The sequence below is a fragment of the Triturus cristatus genome, chromosome 8 (genome assembly GCF_964204655.1).
Source record: "Triturus cristatus chromosome 8, aTriCri1.1, whole genome shotgun sequence".
In the NCBI taxonomy this organism is placed as follows: domain Eukaryota; kingdom Metazoa; phylum Chordata; class Amphibia; order Caudata; family Salamandridae; genus Triturus; species Triturus cristatus.
The window spans coordinates 1,124,819,816-1,124,839,184 of record NC_140591.1 but is presented as its reverse complement, the minus strand read 5'-3'; the positions used below and the strand labels follow the sequence as shown (position 1 = coordinate 1,124,839,184).

The window sequence follows — 19,369 nt, the reverse complement described above, 5'->3', positions numbered from 1 at the left end:
CTGTACGCATATGTTCTTGGCATGCAGTGCTGTACATTCATATTCTGGGCCTAAGTCCGCCATCTAGTGTTGGGCTCGGATGATTACAAGTTGTTTTTCATTAAAGAAGTTCTTTGAGTAACAAGGTTGTGTGACTCCTCCTGCTGGTGATACTGCGCATGGGCATCAACTCCATTGTTAGATTGTTTTGCCGTAGGTGGGTGAGAATGGAGCTGAGTATAAGTAATGTGATGTCCATGTAAGTAATGTGAATTAATGTAAATAAACTGTAACCAACACAGGCTTCCGGGGAGGAGGGAGGGTGCATGTGAATCTACAGCACTAAATGCCAAGAACAGATGCTTCCAGGGTAAATAACATAATCCGTAAGAGGCATGTGTGCTGTAGATACACATACAGTGCATCAGCTGTAAAGCAGTCCCTCTCCTGAAGTGGTCGCTAGCCTGTGGGGATCGTTTGAATGAGAGTCTGTAGCACTGCCTGGCCAACATTGGCTTGTTTATGTGCTAGTACATCCACACAATGTTTTGTGAGGGTGTGTGGTGTGGACCATGTTGCTGCTTTGCAAATGTCAGCAAGGGGAATATTGCCTAAAAGTGCCATAGAAGTACCTATTTTACAAGTTCAGCAACATTTAGGGGTGACAGGTAAAAGTCTTTTAGCTTTAGCATAACAAGTTTAGATACAGTTTACTACCAATCTGGAAATTCAACTTTTTGAAATAGTATTTCTAGTGTAGGGAGGTAAAAAAGAAAAATAATTGCATAGTCTTACTAAAGGTTTTTGGTCTGTCAGTGTAGTACCTTAAAGCCCGTTTAACATCCAATCTATTGACTCTATTGTTTTTTTAAGTACTGCTGCTTTGCAGAGTCTCACATTTTAAGTTGCTTTGCTCCGTGTAATGACTAATTCCTTTAAAGGGTGAGTCAGAGGATGCCCTTGGGGGAGAGGTTTGCTCGCCTGTCAACAAGTTGTTGCGACACTTTAGCCATAATACATATTAAGCGCATGGTTGATCTATCACCTGAGCCTGCCAGGTATATATATATATTTTTCCAACCAATGGTGCTCTTGGCCATCACTGAAGCCAGGTTCTCAAACTTGAGCTCCAACCTGAAAGAGGCTGGTCTTTTTAGGTGACAGAGCACCATCGGCACTCAGAAATAAACCTAGCTGCACCCACAAAATCTGCCACATAAAATGTGCACTGCTTGCTAAACTCATTAACCAGTCTCACCACATGCCTCTATTATCAAACATTTGAAATATGGGCCCCAAGCTTGCAACAAAGGATTAAATGTGAAAGATGCTCGAATCAGTTTTTGCAATTCTAACAAATCACGGCAACACACAAGCTGTGATTTGCTGAAAATTTAACATTACTTAAAAATACCATTAAAAAACTGCATGGTCAATTTTTATCCATGCGGTCTTAATTCTTCCCAAGTTACCAATAAAACATACACAGGACCACACTGAATACTGAGTTTGTTCAAGATGAAACTCGACACAAAGTTAAATCAGCTCATCACTTTACTCCTTTTTTGCTTCTCTACATCTCATGCCTAGACATAATGCAAAGGAAACAGGGTATCTACGCCAGTCCTAATGCCACTGCATTCTCTATGTAATAAAAATTCAAAGATGGTTCACAGCGGTTGTTCTATGCTCATGTAAAATTGAGGACTACAAGGAATCATCTGCTTAAAGCTGCTGTCTCCTCAAAATCTCATCACATCCTTCTATCCACAAAAGAAATCCCAGATTCTATCCAAATTCTGAAATGTTTTGCACAAACGAAGACATTATTCCACAAATGGGAACCACACTTGTGGTCCGTAACCACATTTTAGCCCCTTAAGCGTATTCCCAAATCACAAAAATCCAAAGCTTGAGGAAACCCCTCATGCATCAAACCACTTCAAATTTTAACCTAGCTTTCCATTTCATTGTAGTGACCATGAGGAAACGCCAAAAGCTCACAATACGAGCAAACTTTCAACTTCCGGAGAGTATTTTATCTGTAACTTGGCTACCTGAAGAATTCTTACAGCATGCCTCTTTGAGCACACCTTGTATTATCATTGTCTGTTAATAATCATTCACCCAACCATGCTAATGTAGGTAGTGGTTATCCTGTATACTTAATGTTTAGCTACAATGTAAGTTTATATTATTTATAATGTGCAGAATTGTTGATGGATATGCTTCTCAGTATTCCTACCACAAGATACACTAACCTCAAAACTGGCATAACTGGAAACTGAAAAACAATTGGAAATCGATTTCAGCTTGGTTGAGGGTACATTTATCAACATAAGTAACATTCTACAGATAATCATGACCAGAGTGATCTGTGTGGTTTTGTTCAAATAGATCAATGCTTATGGGGCGCCCATGCTGAGCCTCCCTGTGAAGCGGACAAGCCCATGGTGGAACCAGAGAAAGCAATGCTACACAGTTGTATTAGAACATGGTATGCAAACAAACCACACTCGTAATTCAGCCTGTTGAGTTTGCAGTCACTTGAGCCCGAATGAAAGACTGTCCAAATTTTACCAAACCATTAACTTCTACCTCTCACTCATAATTGTAGATTCCTACCGGCCCTCCCGCCACCTTGTTCTGTAGAGTATCCTCTTCACCTTGTAAAAAGAACCCTGGTTAGAAATCAGAATACTGTCTCGACAATTGTTTCTAGGCTCAGGACACAGAAAGACCTAAGAAACTGGCATCCATCAGGGAATCGGGGTAGTGCTTGTATGCAGCTCTGCTCTGTCACTCATGATGCAGTATGAGTCGCCACGAAACCATACAGCACCATCTACCAGGATCGCAGTTGCATTGCTGGAAGAAATCGCCGGACCTATTCAGGTGCTTGAGGATATTCCAATGGTGTGGAATCTGTAGTTATGTAGAGTATCTACCAAAAAGAGCATGACCAAAGCGTAAGTAACTTGTTAGAGCCCGTCTGCGCCGTCCGCGCCTGGCCTGCGCCCGTCCGCGCCTGGCCCGCGCCCAGCGCCAGAACCCCTGGACCCCACGAACGCCACTATGCCAAACACCACTACGACACCGCCGCCCTCCACGCACTCAATACCAGCCGAAACCACAGCTGCTTCCAGGCCACCCCGAAGCGCACCCACGGACCTTTCTCCTGCCGCAGCTTCACCTGCGACAGAGCCAGCAAACCTCCAAAGACCAGACCCAACCACCTCCGCTGCATACTCCTCAACACCCGCTCCGCACACAGACACGCCGTCTAACTCGGGGACCTGCTCGACACCGCCGCCCCCGACGTGGCCTTCCTGACCGAGACCTGGTGGAACGACTCCTCGGCGCCCGACATCGCCATAGCCATCCCTGACGGCTACAAGATCACCCGCAGAGACCGCACCAACGGCATCGGAGGAGGAATAGTCATCGTCCACAAGTCCACCCTCAAGGTCTCCACCCACGCAGAGGACACCCTCAAAGCCGCCGAACACCTGCAATTCCAAATCCACACCGACCCCATCACCACCCTCAGAGGAACGCTCATCTTCAGACCCCCGGGACCCAGGGCGCCGTTCAGCGACTTGATCGCCGACCTCGCCAGCACCCACGCACTCGCCTCCACGAACTACATCCTCCTCGGGGACCTGAACTTCCACCTCGAGAACAACAACGATGCCAACTCTGCCACCCTGATCGACAACCTGGCAAACCTCTGCCTCAGACAGCTCGTCACCACAACCAACCACCCACCCACCCACCCACCCACTCACCCACGCCGCCCACCCACTCACCCACGCCGCCGGCCACACGCTGGACCCCATCTTCTCCACAGGCACCCACGTCACCTTCGACCACACCACTGAACTCCACTGGACCGACCACTACTACTACACCTGCATCGACTACAACGCATCCAAAACGCCTCCGCAAGTCTGATCCTCGACGTACCCCGACGCAGCCACATCACCCTCCACCTGAAAGACCTGCACTGGCTCCCCGTCGACAAGAGGATCACCTTCAAACTCCTCACCCACGCACACAAAGCACTCCACAACACCGGACCAGCCTACCTGAATGACAGACTTAACTTCTACACCCCCACCCGCCAGCTCCGCTCAGCAAACCTCGCCCACGCAGCTGTCCCCCGCATCCAACGAAAGACCACCGGCGGCAGATCATTTTCCTACCTCGCCGCCAAGACCTGAAACACCCTCCCCACCCACCTACGGCCGACCCAGGACCTGCTCACCTTCAGAAGACATCTCAAGACCTGGCTCTTCGAGCAGTAGCAGTTCCCCCCCTCCCTTCAGTGCCTTGAGACCCTCACGGTTAAGTAGTGCGCTTTACAAATTACGTGATTGATTGATTTCTTGACTTTTGTAGGGACCTAAGGTTCAGATGAAGTCGACCCATCTGAGAAACTGCTCAAAGATTTTATCATGAGAAATAATGTTTAGCATGGAGAAAAAAGGCAGTCTTAACTGTCCAGCTATTGCTTTAGATTTGCTAAGCGAGAATCCCCAGTTAAGACAACAGTTCCACATGGGAGCACAATTAAGTAGAAAACTCCAGACCATACAGAACTCAGCTGCAAGACTGATTCCCCCTTTACTCTCCTCTTCACCCACATCTCCCCGCACCTCTGAGACCTCCTTTGGCTCCTTATCCATAAACGGGCAATCTTCAGATTCCTTATACACATACAGTGCCTTGCACAACATCAGGCTCCACCAATAATCACATTAGCTTTACACAAACCTACCCAACACCTCTGCACAGACTGGCTCCTCTTTGCACACAGTCTCGGCAAACACAGAACCAGATCCGACGGCTGTGCCTTCTCCTACCTCGCTCCTAAAGCCTGAAACGACCTACCTCTGCACATCAAAGCTGCCTCTTCAGTTCCTGAATTTCGAAGGAAACTGAAGGCAGGGCTCTTCTGCTAGTCTCGGCCCTGGCTCCTCCCCCTCCACCCCTGCTTGTCAGCACCACAATACCCTTCCGGATGAGTTTTGTCCTCTACAGATACCTTTAACGTAACATTGCTCTGTTGGTGATTTATTTGGAGCAGACAGTTGCTGCTGATCTTCCTTTGTATTTGTTTCTCTTTGTGCATTTCCCGGTGTTGCCACTTCTTCAGTCAGTGATATGGAAACCGGTTATTACAGTATGCAATTGAGCTCAACACTGCTCAAGTTGTTCATACTGCCCAGGTTCTGTGGGCTTGGAGTAAAGCGGGTCATGACAATACTTCAATCTAGGCATGTCACTTCTTTCTTAGATCGGTGCTGTTGGTTCTTGTTTTCCTACACAGGCATCTAGTGTTTCTTCCACAGAAGTTAGTTATTGGTTGTTAAGTATTACACAGTGATACTTGGTCAGTAGTCTTCAGTACTGATCTAAAGAGCTGAGCCCTCTTTTGCACAGCTTCTTGGAGAATCTACATAGACTGTGCAACAGGTCCAAAGGTTTTGTGCTTTTTCCCTGTAAGTTCATGGTCTAATGAACCTGGTAGAGGACACCTTTTCTTTTACATTTGTGACTGTTCTTGCTTTATTGTGAGCATCAATAGTATTCTTGACAAGTTGTAGGCACCCGTTACACTCACTCTTGCTACAAATGTCGCTCTTTGCAGTATGGCATTAAATCGGAACATATTTTGGTTCAGCATTGCACGATCCTGTCCACTATGATTGTAATCCTGATTTTAATGGTGGTAATTTCTGGCATACTGTGAGCTTGGATTATGTGATGGTGCCATGTTATGAATAAAAATAATTTTTCATACATTAAAATTCAGGCACACTCAGAAGAGGGGAAACAGAGCAACTGTATGTAATGTATACGCTAGCATAGATGATTGAACCCTCCCTTCTAAACCCAGGACACATGTTCATGGACTGGGCAAGGTAAAACATAGTACATTTGTAAATGCTTGTTTTAGTGTTAGTTTTGTAAATAGCCTCTTTCAAAAATCATCATAACAAGAAAGACAACTGGCACACTTTTACAAGCATCCACAAGAATGTTAAAATCAATGCATTGTTGCTGTAGCCACTGTTTAACCCCACATAGCAGAGGTTACAAATGTCTGCGAGAAACATTTGTGCAGCTGAATTGTTTCTTCAACCAGTCGGGCTTCCTTTTGTGGTATTAACATGCACAGATCTTGTCCTGGCTAAGCAAGTCATCAAATGTACTTCCCTGCATGCCAGAGTTCGCCTTTTATTTCCTCGCTCTAACTCTCCTCATGAGACTTCACACTTAAAAATGAAAAATAACTTTCACATAATGGTGAACGTGCAGGAAGATAAACTAAAGGCAAAAACAGATGCTGAGAGGTGAATACACAGTGGTTTAATAAAATTGCCAAAGCTGACATTTACAGAATGATACGTGTATTAGCAGAGTCCCTGTATGCTGGATTTACAATTTATTTAGGACTTGCTGCGAATTGAACTGTCTCTTGCACCTACCTGTGAGACCCTGCATGGTATACTTTGTTGATTTGTTATTTGCTATTCTTATAATTCAGATTATTCACTTCTGCTCAATGTATTGCATTTGTTTGCTGGTTCAGTAGTTAGGTTCAGAATCCTTTACAAAATAGAAATTACAAAACAACACTACTAACCTGTGTCAAATATAGAGTATATTAACATTTTCTTCATCAGATTTTACCCATTGTTTATGCATTTTATTTCAGTGAAATATGAAAGAATAAAGTTCCTGGTCATTGCATTGAAGAGTTCCGTGGAAGTCTATGCTTGGGCGCCTAAGCCCTATCACAAATTCATGGCTTTTAAGGTACATTTCCAGTTCATTGACGGTGTTCACGTGTCTTTCACATCATGAGATCTCATCACTGGGACCCTTGCACAAAGCTAATTTGCCATGCCTTGTTTTCTAAATTTCTGGTAATCACAGATTTTGTGTTTTGAGTGGCTCTGTAGCCCATGGAGGACTGCGAGACAGTAGGCTCAGCTTCTTTGTGCCACATTATCTGAAAACTGTTTTTCTTGGGTTACACAACATTCTGGTTTGCATGACCTTGGGTGACTTGAAGCAGTTAGCATTGGTGAAGGACTGATAGTTCGATGACATTGGTGGACTGGCCTTAGTCTAATTGTGAGGTGCTAGCTATTAATAGAGTGCATCATGATTTGTAAGTGGAATCCCAGCCACGCTGCTCCTGTACCCCCATCTTTATGATCTTAAATGTCACTGACAGATATTTTTGCTGTGCGTGCCCTAAATGTAAACTTTCTGTTTATTTGCTGTTCATGACTTGGGTGCAGATGGAGGTCTGCTTGTGTTTTTGCTTGCAAAAACAGGTGTGCAGGAAAGGGTTATTTTGCCAGTCTTGTTGGCTTGTTAACTTTATCAGAAACTATAAAAAAAAAAAAAAACAGTGAGGTGTTAGGGAAACCACAAACTGTACAAAGTAGAACTTAACAAATGTTTTGGCACTCTTGAAGAGGTTGATGTGTGCTACCAAGGTTATTTGTAGGTGCTGTGGTAAGGTGCTGAGGCATACTTTAATAGGTATGCACATAGTGAGGTTTTATTTCATAAACTGCAACGTCTGGTTAGCACCAGAGATTATCAGAATGGGTTCAGTGTTCTAGGTTTTCTGTGTGTAAAGTAGTAAAGGAGGTGAGAAGGCATGGCTGTAAAGGTGGTGATTTCCAGAAGTGTCTTTATATAACGTGTATGCTTTTGTGTATCCTTTTGTGAAGCTCCCACTGCTTCTTGAGCAGACACTTAAATTCTTCGAGCAACATTTTTATTAGTTTATTAATTAGTTTACCCAGAGAGTCTTACAAAACTTAAAATTTACAACCAAAAACTCACAATCCAATAACATCTGCATCACTGTTCATCTTAAAATCTAAACAATTAAATCAGAGCTCGTATTTCATTTTCTCAATAATATTGATAACAGTGCACTTGCAATACATACGTCCATAAATTGCTTTCTTATACACTGTACCGATGCAGTGATGTTATTGTATAACTGTTTAGGCTGTCTTAAGAATAATACTCATTCCAAGATTTTGTGCATAGCTTCAGATTTGATCCCAATATTACAAACACATACCCAGGCATTAGCTTTAATCACTATCATAAATAAACCCTTTAATCTGCCAAGCTGGGTTAACTCCCCTCCGTAGTTGTAATATCTGGCGTCCTTTCTCATTACCTGGTAGATAGGGCAGATGATGAATTAATTAGGTCAGATAATGAATTAAGTTGCTTTGTCCAAACCAGTGCAATACATGAATCTAATAAATATGACCAAAATTATACATGTAGTGAATATCAAAAGACCAAACGACTCATTCCAACACTGCTGGTGAGTAAGGGAGAACACCAAAAACCGTGTCAAAGTCAAGATAGAAAAATAAGTAAACATGTCCAAGTAGTAAATACTTAAAGCGTCTTCTCCAAGAAGTGCAAAAACCAGTCTAGTTGGAATTTAACTGTTGCATATCAAGAAAGTTGTGCTCTGCTAAGCATGGCCAATAATGGGACTCTTTCAAGGCTAATGGTGTCTAGCTTTGCAACTTATCTTCCACCTACCTCTAGAAGAAGAGCAACCATTCTTCCTTTGGTTTGGATTCATCAGTTTTTGCTAAATTCCTTCATTGTATTGATTAGTTTTGGCACTAAGCAGAGCAACTAAGCCTGGAATGCCAATACGAAGTCTACATATAGATCAGTCCTTCTTTTTGCTCCCTCTCCCCACCAAAAAACTCCCTTCAAGATAGTGAGTGGCTCTAGGAGAAAGGAAAACACTAGTTTGCAACGTAGGGCAATCTTCTCTTGCTGTGAATATTTGAGAGGTATGCTGTTAATATGTATGTGACTTTGTCACTTTCCTCCAAGTAATTGTAGAAATAATATGGTTCCGTTGAGAAGGGGGGGGGGGGGGGGTGGTGGAAGTTAACCTCTTTAAGCATGGCAATCGTACTTTCGTCCAATAGATGTTTTGGCATCAGTAGGAACCATGGTGAGACATTCATTCATATTGTGTCCCACACATTATATCAATCACTCTTAACTCCTGAGTAGCACAGACAAAGGCCACTATTAGACAAATATACTTTTGGCACAGCATAACTAATACCCTGGTGACACCCAGGATGAATCCCCTATCCTATATTTGTATGACTTAAAAATCTTCCACCAACCTTTTTTCTCGTGCATGTCTCCACAACCTGCTGTGAGTGAAACTATTTGAAAACTGTTGGAGAAAAGGGAATTGCTTAGTTCAATTTTTCACAGTTTTGTTGATGTTTTTCACTTGATCTACTCTTCACCCATCAATGCATTTGTTACCGTAAATGCTTTCTGAACTTCAATAGGTAGTCAATGTTACTTTCTGTTATAATTTAATTGTATTCAATATCATTTTAAGAACTAGTGCACACTACTTTGGTTCCCATGAAAGATTGTAACTTTGATACTAAATCTGACAAGTAGTTAAATCCAGTCCATTGAAAAATGTGAATGCCAATACATCAGATTAATTGACAGATATATTGAACTGGAATTTTTGAAGAATGACCATAAATTTGGAGAGAGGTGATATTCTAATAACGTGTATTTTTTACTTATTGTGCGATAAAACCTTTCATTGATTTTTCTTGCATTTATCTTGGTCTATCAAAATAATGAATTCCTCCCCATCAAAGTGATGATAAGCTCTCTGTTATGTGACACCACTTTGAGCTCCACCATTTTGAGAAAGGTATAGTATATTTGGACATTAAAGATCAAGTGTTTTGTTTTCTGTCTGCTCATATGATAGATCGTTCAACCAGCATTAATTATGTTTCCTTTCTTGAATCTGTATGAAAGGATCCTGTCGGATATATTGAGTTTGTATTAAATTATGGCATGTTTCATTTTTATTTATCCTTCAGTCTTTTGGAGAGTTGATACACAGGCCATTGCTGGTAGACCTTACAGTGGAGGAAGGCCAAAGGCTAAAAGTCATCTATGGGTCTTGTGCTGGTTTCCATGCTGTAGATGTGGACTCAGGAGCCGTGTATGATATTTATCTGCCAACACATGTAAGAGCTCAACATGTAATGTTCTTTTGATGTTTTGAGTGTCAGTCACACTTCTCTATATGATATTCTTTCTTAAGTTGGTTACATTTTCTAGTTCGAATCATTCTTTAATTTTTCAACCCGAGCAAAAGCAGTAATGACTGCAGAAAAGTAACAACTTTGAAGATAAAGTACATTATTGGAAGTCTGTGTTTTCAAACATCTGTGATCACTGTGCTCATACAAAATTTGTTTTTTGTTTAACTCTCTATTGCTTTAAAAGACAGTAAGTTCTGTAGAGAGATCAGATTATTGGCTTGTAAAGCGGCTTTTTAAACTTTTTTTAAAGTTACTCCTCAATGTATTTTACTTCTCAGCTCTGGATTCCGTAATGCAAATGGAAATAAAATAATTTACATCTTACTTTGTGAACAAGGCACTGGAGTGTCGGCATGGCATTCATTTTAAGAAGAGATGTAACAACGTATAAGTTAAAGTATATTTAATAGTTGGACAAAATGCACACGTACAGTTTCCAATGTTTAAATATTCCAAAACAAATTCTACCCAATGTTTGCGGGTTGATATAAACTTGACAAACCAAATTTTAAATCTTGTATGAAAAAAGGCATTGGCAAACCTCTTGCTACAAGTAACTGTTCTCATGTAGGCACTGCACACCTTGAGAAACCATTGTTTTAGATTTGTACAACTTCAGTCACAGAACGAATATGATGGAAAGGGGCCCAAAATCCCCTTCATAGCATTTACAAGGAAACTTCTGTTATGCAGTGGGCAAGTATGGTATTCTTTGGTATTTGGCCTTAGATTTATTGCATTATTTTCAATTCAGGATACATTTTTCACTATAGTTAAAAGCTATTTGTTTTATAATTGGTCCACTTTTGAGAATTCATAATCCTATTTAATGATTAAATAAATGATCATAAGGTTCAAGATTTGTAAATAAAATGGCTTACCATTCGTGGTTTGCTTTTCATTATCCTGGTTTGCAAGAAAAATACATGATCTGCCCAATTGCAAATTAATGTTTTGTCCAAAATAAAATGCTCGCCACCCCTGTAATCTCGTTCATTCACTAAAAATATGAACTTTCCTGGCTTGGCTCAAAGCAATCTTTACTTAAATGTTTAAATCATTGTGATGGCTATTGCATGTGCAAACGTTTTTTATTCCCCATCAGTTCCGTTATTGCTTCTCAGAACCTTTTTGTTGTCCTTTTCCAGATACAGAGCAGCATCCAACCACATGCAATCATCATTCTACCCAACACAGATGGTATGGAGCTATTAGTTTGCTACGAAGATGAAGGAGTTTATGTCAACACGTATGGAAGGATCACCAAAGATGTGGTTCTGCAGTGGGGAGAGATGCCAACATCCGTTGGTACGTTTGCAGTTCCTTAGCTTGCGTCTGACCTGTAGTGTAGTGTTTAAATTGTTTTTTTTATAGTTACATGTGCTGTGCATCTATGTGATGGCGATGAACTTGGGAAGTAGTAACAGACGTCCCATCATTTAAAGTAACAATAAAATCACTGTGGAAGCATATTCAATAGATTCCATTAACGTAAGAGAGGCAGCCTTTTTAAATGAATTAACAGTCTACCACTAGTTCTATGACTTCAGTAATATTATTGTTGTACTTTGTCGAGATCTGAAATTCATTCATATGGTCATCTTTTCACAATTTCTATTACCATGACTACAGTGCTTACCCATTTTTTCAAAGGATTATCCTGGATTCGGTTTTTAAACTTTCATTGAAGTTCATGAATAGTTCTGAGTTATTGGATGCATTTGGGTTTTTGAGAATTTTGTTACTTCACAAAAGGCAAGTACAAGGCCATTCAGTTGGCTCAATGCATTTCAAAGACCATGAAGTTTACTAAGTGAGTCAGATACCTGAATCAACTATTGATCCTTGTAGTGTTCAGATTTAAAGCAGCTGACTGGTGTGTGTTGGTGATGTATCTCAGCCTAAACGTTATCACATTCATTAACTAAAAGAATTCTGACCTTGCAGTAATACAAGTTTAAGATCCATGACTATATACAGGATTGTTGAAAGCGTCAGTAGAAGTATTTACATTTAGTTTAAAAAAACTTTGTTGGAGCTGTTAATCTTTTTTCCTGTCGTTAATATGATTTTATACTCTTTTGATTGCCGTTGAATTCTTAGTGTACTTCAACTTCATTATTTTGTTTTTGAAGCTTACATTCGTTCAAACCAGATCATGGGCTGGGGAGAGAAGGCTATAGAGATTCGATCAGTGGAAACTGGGCACTTGGATGGTGTGTTTATGCACAAAAGGGCACAGAGGCTGAAGTTCTTGTGTGAACGGAATGACAAGGTATGTTTTCGTGAAATTTGAACCCCTTAATGGCACCATTTTTTTGTGACATAGTTGACCAGTATTTTTGTTCTCATATCCATATCAAATAAGTGTCATTACAAAATGAAAAGAGTTTGAAATAGAACCACAAATATGACGTGTAAACTTGAAAATAGTGCATCACAAATCTGTGTAATGTTGGTAGAACCACATTATAACTATTATTTTAGCAGATGAGTTTGTGATGTCTAGTTGTGGTCCAATATAGTTCTTGCACACAAGTGGAAAAAACAATTTAACCTGTGTTAACTATAATCTTTTTCAATGTGCCTGGTGCTTTTTTTGTACAGTCCTAATATTGGGATTCAGCATAACTAGAATTTTTTTTGCCAGCATTCTAGAAGAACTCTAACTTCAGTGCTCTTATCTAAAGCAAACTGCAGAATCACCTTAGCTATATCATACTGTGCTTCTGCCTTAATGTGTTTCTTCTCTAGCTTATGAGCATTTTGGGCTGGTGTATGCTCACTCCATATGTGGTGACAAAAAAGGTGGATCCGCCACCATATTTGACCAGTTTGGTGTTGTGCCCATAAGCAAGCCTCTGTTGTAGTTCACAATAGTGGCAGACCCTTTTATCATGCTTTTGTAGGTCCAGCATCATCAGTCTTGTTCTAACTACGTGCGTGTTGTGTATATTTTATTTATTCAAACATTTCTCTATCACTTCCTTAACCCTATTGGGTAAGAATGCACTGTTCCAAGCTTATCAAAACAGTGAAGAATGACAAAATCATTAGCAAGAAAAAAAACAAGAAGAAGTTACCACATGTCAGGATTCCAGCTCAGCTGATTCCTGCGTACCAACACGGGGCATGGCCATTTCTACACCAAAATGGACAGTCTGATTACACTTACCGTCAGGGAACGGGGAGTTAGTCCACTCTGCAGGAATTTGGAAGATGACCCACCCTAGGCAAGACTAGGTTAGGGAGCGCTTGTTAGGAGTACATATATACCCAGTACTTATATGCCTACATATATACACTGACTTGGCACAATGATGGAAATATTTATCCTTTTCACTGTTCTTGTAAAGCTAATTATGCTGATCTGTAGCTTTCTACTTATAATCGCACCACATTTATTTGATGCAAGAATCACAACACTACAACAAATATTGCAAAGCCTTGCTGTGTATTTCGTGTGTACTACTTTGGGCATGCACAAGATTCCAAACGAAAAGGCTCTAAATCTGTTATCTCGATTTCGTGGGGGTGGGTGGGGATCAGGGTTGTCATGTTCTGAAGTTGCAGACACATCTGTTGCCCTGTAAGCTGAGGGGTTTGGATGACGCACTGTGAGCTAGCAGTGCCAACATCTCCTGAAGGGGTGCGGGGAAATCACTCGCACCATCCCAACATTTATGTTGTACAACAAACGCACAGTTTTACCACACTTGGTACACGCCGTACAACAGGTGCAGATCTGAATGCAAACTTTGAGGCATGTGTATAGTGGAGGGGGTAAATGAATAAGACTGGCATATCACCTCCTAATTCTCATACACATATTTCCCTCTTTTGACAAAAAGAGGAGGGACCTAGCTATCATAATGAAGGAATACAGAATCTTATCTGCATTTAACCTTTCCAGCCACCCACCTGAAATATCATGACTAATTTTGTATTCCTACACAGTTTACATAATTTTAATGTTCAGCGTCTATTAATTACAAACATCACTTTTTGAGTAAATAATTTAAAGGAACATTAAAGGACCTCTTTGTTATGTTAATTTGTTGGCAACTAATCAACCAGTTTATCTTTGTGGTCCCCATTGGAACACTAGATCCTAACATGGTCAAAAGCCAACGAAGCTTAAAACAAGTCTACCTGTTCTCTTTAAATATCTACCCGATCATATTGCAAGCCACAAAGGATATTCCAAGAACAGGATTAATTGTGCTAATTCTGCTCCATGCATGGCTCGATTGAAATAGTTCCTTGCAGCAAATGGAAGATTGATGAAAAAAACATTGACTACTTCCAAACTCATGTCCTGACACTTATCTGAAATATGCAAATTGACCACCCATTCTACCTTGTCAAAAGATGCCCTTTGAATGCAGGCTAAAGGCCGTAATACATTTAGGCATAGGAAAAGTCAAAGGAGCTGATTGAGCTTAAATTAACACAATTAAAACAGATATTAGCTAAATTTAATGTAAATTGAAGAAAAGAGTAAGTTCATGACTGCAGACCAAATGAGGAAACCCAATGAAGATGGGCCTATCAATGGAAGATGTTGTTGTGCATTACTGAATTTAGAGTTACTCGCTTGCCTCTCACTTGTGCCTCTGGAGTGCAATGTGATAAGAGAAATGTGTTTGATCAAAAGCATGGACATTCCTGTTTGGAGATCACACCGAGATATTCCATCAAGGGTGCCTATGCATTTATGTGATGCTTAAGTTCAGAGGTCAGGAGATCGCTCAGTACAGCTATATAATTAATAAATCAAGAAATATATTGAGGGAATATTTTAGCATCTTGTGACGGAAATTGTATTGATGGGTGCTGGCTACAGCATCTAATGAGTATCCTATTTGCATTAATAGGGTATACTGCAAAGAGTATGGAAATTCTACTTTTATCCCAGTTAGTGTCAAATGTCACCCTGCTTCAGATTCTGAAAAATGTGCATGATAATCCAACTCTCAAATTCCCCTTTAGCATCACTGCATCACTTTTTATAAGGTCTTTAATCTATCATAACAAAGTATTGTATTCTTAACATAATAATACAGGTACCATGATGCATCATTCTCTGCTAGCACCTCAAAATTTACTGGAAACCTTATCCTGTTTTCTCAACACTAACCTCTTCATTTTACATGTTTGTGAAACAAAAGGTTTCGTCTGAAAGTATTAGAATAAAATCTATTATCTGACATCAGCTCAGTTGTATTTTTCAAGTTTTAACATATTATTAAATGCTTCTTGATCACCCCCTACATTTGTGTAGATATGCAGTGCCCCTGACTCATCAAGGATGCTAAGCATCTGCTTTGCTTTACAAAGTTATGCGATAAAGAAAAATGCTTAAATATTTGAAAATGTTTGATGTATGTGGCTGTGATAATTTGAGGTTGTTTAGCATAATGTGGTTGTTGTTGCTCAGCCCTGTTGCAAGAGGTTAGGTTCTACCATGTCGCTGATAGTTGCTTCAGTATGCCAAATGTCTTCATTTTTGTATAACAATGAGAGTTTGATAAAGTTAGAATTCTAAATTTGTAATCAGTTATACAACATTTACTCCAACAATTTCTTATTTTCTTTGTCAGGTTTTCTTTGCATCTGTAAGGTCCGGTGGGAGCAGCCAGGTTTATTTCATGACCTTGGGACGGAGTTCTCTTCTAAGCTGGTAAGAAGAGTAATGGAAACTGCGGGCACATCGAAGTCCTCAGGATCTTCATAACTTGAATAATTTGCAACTGGAGTGCAACCTGCGCATTGATGCTACCCTTCACTTAAAGATGCACCTGGGCATCGGGAATCAATTTTTTTTTAATCGTTCAGGCTGCAATGCAGCTGGTGCTGTTGAGATGTTACTGTCAGGTGCTACAAGTGTTTTAGGTTTGGAATCACGCAAAGCGGAACAGAATATTTCTTTTTCCTTTTCTTACCTCTGACCCTCAACTCTGGAAGTTTCTAGACTGTGAATGACACTGATGGTTAGCAAAGGAGGTATGGGAAAAGCATGCGGACCATGAATGGAACTTTAAAGCGCAGATGCTATGACCTGAGGAGCATGGGATTGAAGGTGAAAAGTAGAGTTTGTACGTGGGAACACGAGCAGAAGCCCGACATACTGTGTGAACAGTGTAATTTCTTGAAATTTCTTTACTGTGATATGGCAAAGAGTGGACAAAAAGGAAGGCGGAGGTCAAGAAGTTAATATTTATAAATGTGAAAGAAAAATTTGGAAGACTCATATTTTTTTGAGTGAGAGAAAGATAATTTTGGGGTAGGAGGGTAAAAAGGTCCTTTTTGTATTTTGATTTTTTGTTGTTTATTTTTTAGAAACCTGGTTAAAAAGCTGTGGGCCATTTTTCTGTAACACCAGGTTTTGCTAAAACTCATTCAGCAGATTAAAATGTTAGTTGAATTTCTGCAAAAGGATTCTGTGTAGATCAGAATTTGTTGTTACAGTATTAGCACTGCCTCGGTTAAAGGTTTAATTTTTATTTAAACCTGGAAGTGCAACAATTGTTTTAAAAAGCATGTCTTTACCCGGGAGTGGGAGAAAAACATCCAGACTATGCCTTTTTTTTGTGCCTACCTCATTGTTTTTAAAGCATAAAATAAGAGGTGGTTTTGTTTATACGTTTCTTGAGAACACGGATGTGTCATCTGAAAACCAAATCATCTAGAAGAAAATGCTTGACTGTTAAAACGCAGGAGAAGGGGGTAGCCATTGCGATCATAGAATGGCCTTATGATAGTGGCAAGATATTGACACATGAACTTTAAATACTAACGTGGATTGGGACAGAACCTCCTGTCTTGTTTCTACCAAAACATCAACAGTGGCAGATGATACATTTTGCCAAAAATAAAAAAAACACAAAAAAAATACAATAGAAATTTCATTCTAAGAAATTTGAATTGTGCAGCAAGACAGACGCTATGCTAGTTTTATGAACTGTTAAATGTTGTAGGAAGCTAGCGGGAATGCGGGGGTGAGGAATATTTCTTTTTAAAGAATGCAATGCACTAAAACTATTTTAAGAATGTAGTTAATACTGCTTACTTATAAAATCATACTTGTGTTTAGGTGGAAGATCCCAGTTCTCAATTTTTAAAAATACAAATAAAATGTTCCTTTTTTATTTTGTGAGAAGGTTTAGACATTTGTGATAAATGTCTCGACAATAATACCTTTGTTTAATGGCTACATAATAATTTCTTGAGACTCTTTGACTGTGTAATCTATTGGTGATGTAATGATGCACATTGTCTTGATGATGCAGCCATTTTCGTGGGGTACTTTGTTGACAGCTGCCTTAAGCTGTTCATTTTGTGAACAGTCTCAGTTTCTCTTACACAGTCTTCTATTCTCATATGGACTTGGTATTCTGTTCTCCAGTCTGCATGGCATGATGATTTTTTTTCCCCCAATTTTTCAATCACCCAAAATTGTTTTGTTTTTTGACTGGTCACAAGATTGCCAAAAAGAAAAATGCAACAAATGCACAAAGGTTTTCTGGTTGGCAGGACAGGGTATCAAAGTGACTAGGAGTGTCTTCATGTCCAACCTGCTTCAGATTTCAAAATTTGATTAATTTACACAAGTGTTAAGAACATTTAAGCCTCTTTTATAAGTTATTCGTATTTGTGGATGCTTCACCCTGTACACAAGGACTTAAATAAGTTTTGATTTGTGAAAGCCTTAAAGTTATGTCGGAAAAGTACTTTGACATTTTTTACTCCCAATTCTAATATTTTCCATCCTGCTGAAACAAAATGTGGACATAGTCGAACTAGCCTATGTTGGTAAGGGAGCATTATTGTCCTTAGCTTGTGAAAAGATAATGGACATAGAGAATGTTAACAAAGCTTTGGATTAATGATGTACTGTACTGCAGGTCCTCTCCATGTACAATAGGCCAATTTTGTTATGCTGTTTGATCTTGTATTTTACACAGTAGCCTTCCAGTGGGACAGATGCCTGAAATATAGTTCTTCTCTTTTTTACTACCTTGGAAGCGAGGACTCATTCTGCAGTTCAGGAATGGCCTCGGTTTTCAGAGGTCTACATCTGCTGGTGAAGCTCCCAACTGGAGTGAGCAAGTGTTCCCAGCCACCCCCAACCACCTTGGGACAACTAATTACTGCTCCCATCTTCAAAAGTGCCAAGGTGTCAAAACTGAAAATTAGAACAGTATTACAAGAAAACCACTATATACTAAATGATGAAGACTTCTTTCAGAACTATGATTTTTTAAGGGAGGCCATTTCCTAGGTTAAGTTACACTTAATTATTTTCTGTATTGTTAAGTTGAAGTAACCCTAACTGTATGACTGCAGTGTTGTTATTTTTTATCTTATGCACATAATATGTTGGAGAAAATGTTTACAGAAATTGTTTTGTTACACTAATGTGCATCACATATTTATGGGGTTTTTAAAGTGATTTTTGTGTTCTATTTAGTTTTTCATATTAATAGCAGTACTTCACATTTTGTGATTAATAAACCCAAACTCTGATAAGATAATAAAATGACAAACTGCATTTAAAATTACTAATTTTTAAGCTGCAAAGCAGACTGGTGACAAGTAGACATGTTCAACCTTCTTTCTACTTTATTTTTATTTTTATTTGTTGCAGTGCTTTCTAACTTATGTCTATTGTGTATTATGGAAATTCTGTTTCCCCCTCATTTCCTCAAATAAAATCAAAATGACACCAGCTGGCTTGCAGTATTTTGTTTAGAGCCTTTTGTGTTTCTAGTTAGAACATTAGTTTGTCCTTGTAGCAGAGGTAAATCGTCCCTTCTGCTATTTTTCTGTTCTTGGTGCTTTCCTTCCTTACCAATCCCTAATTTTCTGGTTTACATTAATTAATGTACCATTTTCTTGTTTTTCCTTCCTTTGCTTTACATCTCAAGGTCTTATTTCGTCTTGCCCCTTTTTTTCCACTTTTTAGGTTGAGCCTAAACAGGCGATCTGTTGTATGGACTTTGTGGGGTCTAACCCATGTCACCGGTTTGGATTGGCTTTTGTCTGTCATTAAAAAATGGTAGCCTGCAAAAGACTAACAGTTGGTGCATGACCCGCCTTTTCTTTCAAGTTAACTCCCCTGGAGTATTGCCGCGGGAACGAGCAGCGGCACTCACGCTGCTTCTTTGCCTTGTTTTGGAATGGAATCCATTAATCTGACATCGGCGTGGCAT

The 19,369-nt window shown here is 39.8% G+C and overlaps 1 protein-coding gene across 12 annotated transcripts in view; it reads left to right on the top strand.

Moving 5' to 3' along the window:
• Positions 1-18,885, top strand: part of MAP4K4 (mitogen-activated protein kinase kinase kinase kinase 4) — a 528,397-nt gene extending 509,512 nt beyond the window's left edge. For all 12 annotated transcript variants that reach the window (XM_085622755.1, XM_085622753.1, XM_085622748.1 and 9 more), the window contains 5 exons: positions 6,704-6,804; positions 9,927-10,076; positions 11,303-11,462; positions 12,290-12,429; positions 15,758-18,885. In XM_085622755.1, coding sequence (XP_085478881.1) covers positions 6,704-6,804; positions 9,927-10,076; positions 11,303-11,462; positions 12,290-12,429; positions 15,758-15,841 — 635 coding nt within the window. In that variant the 3' untranslated portion in view covers positions 15,842-18,885. The remainder of the gene's footprint in view (positions 1-6,703; positions 6,805-9,926; positions 10,077-11,302; positions 11,463-12,289; positions 12,430-15,757) is intronic.
• Positions 18,886-19,369: the final 484 nt, after the last annotated feature.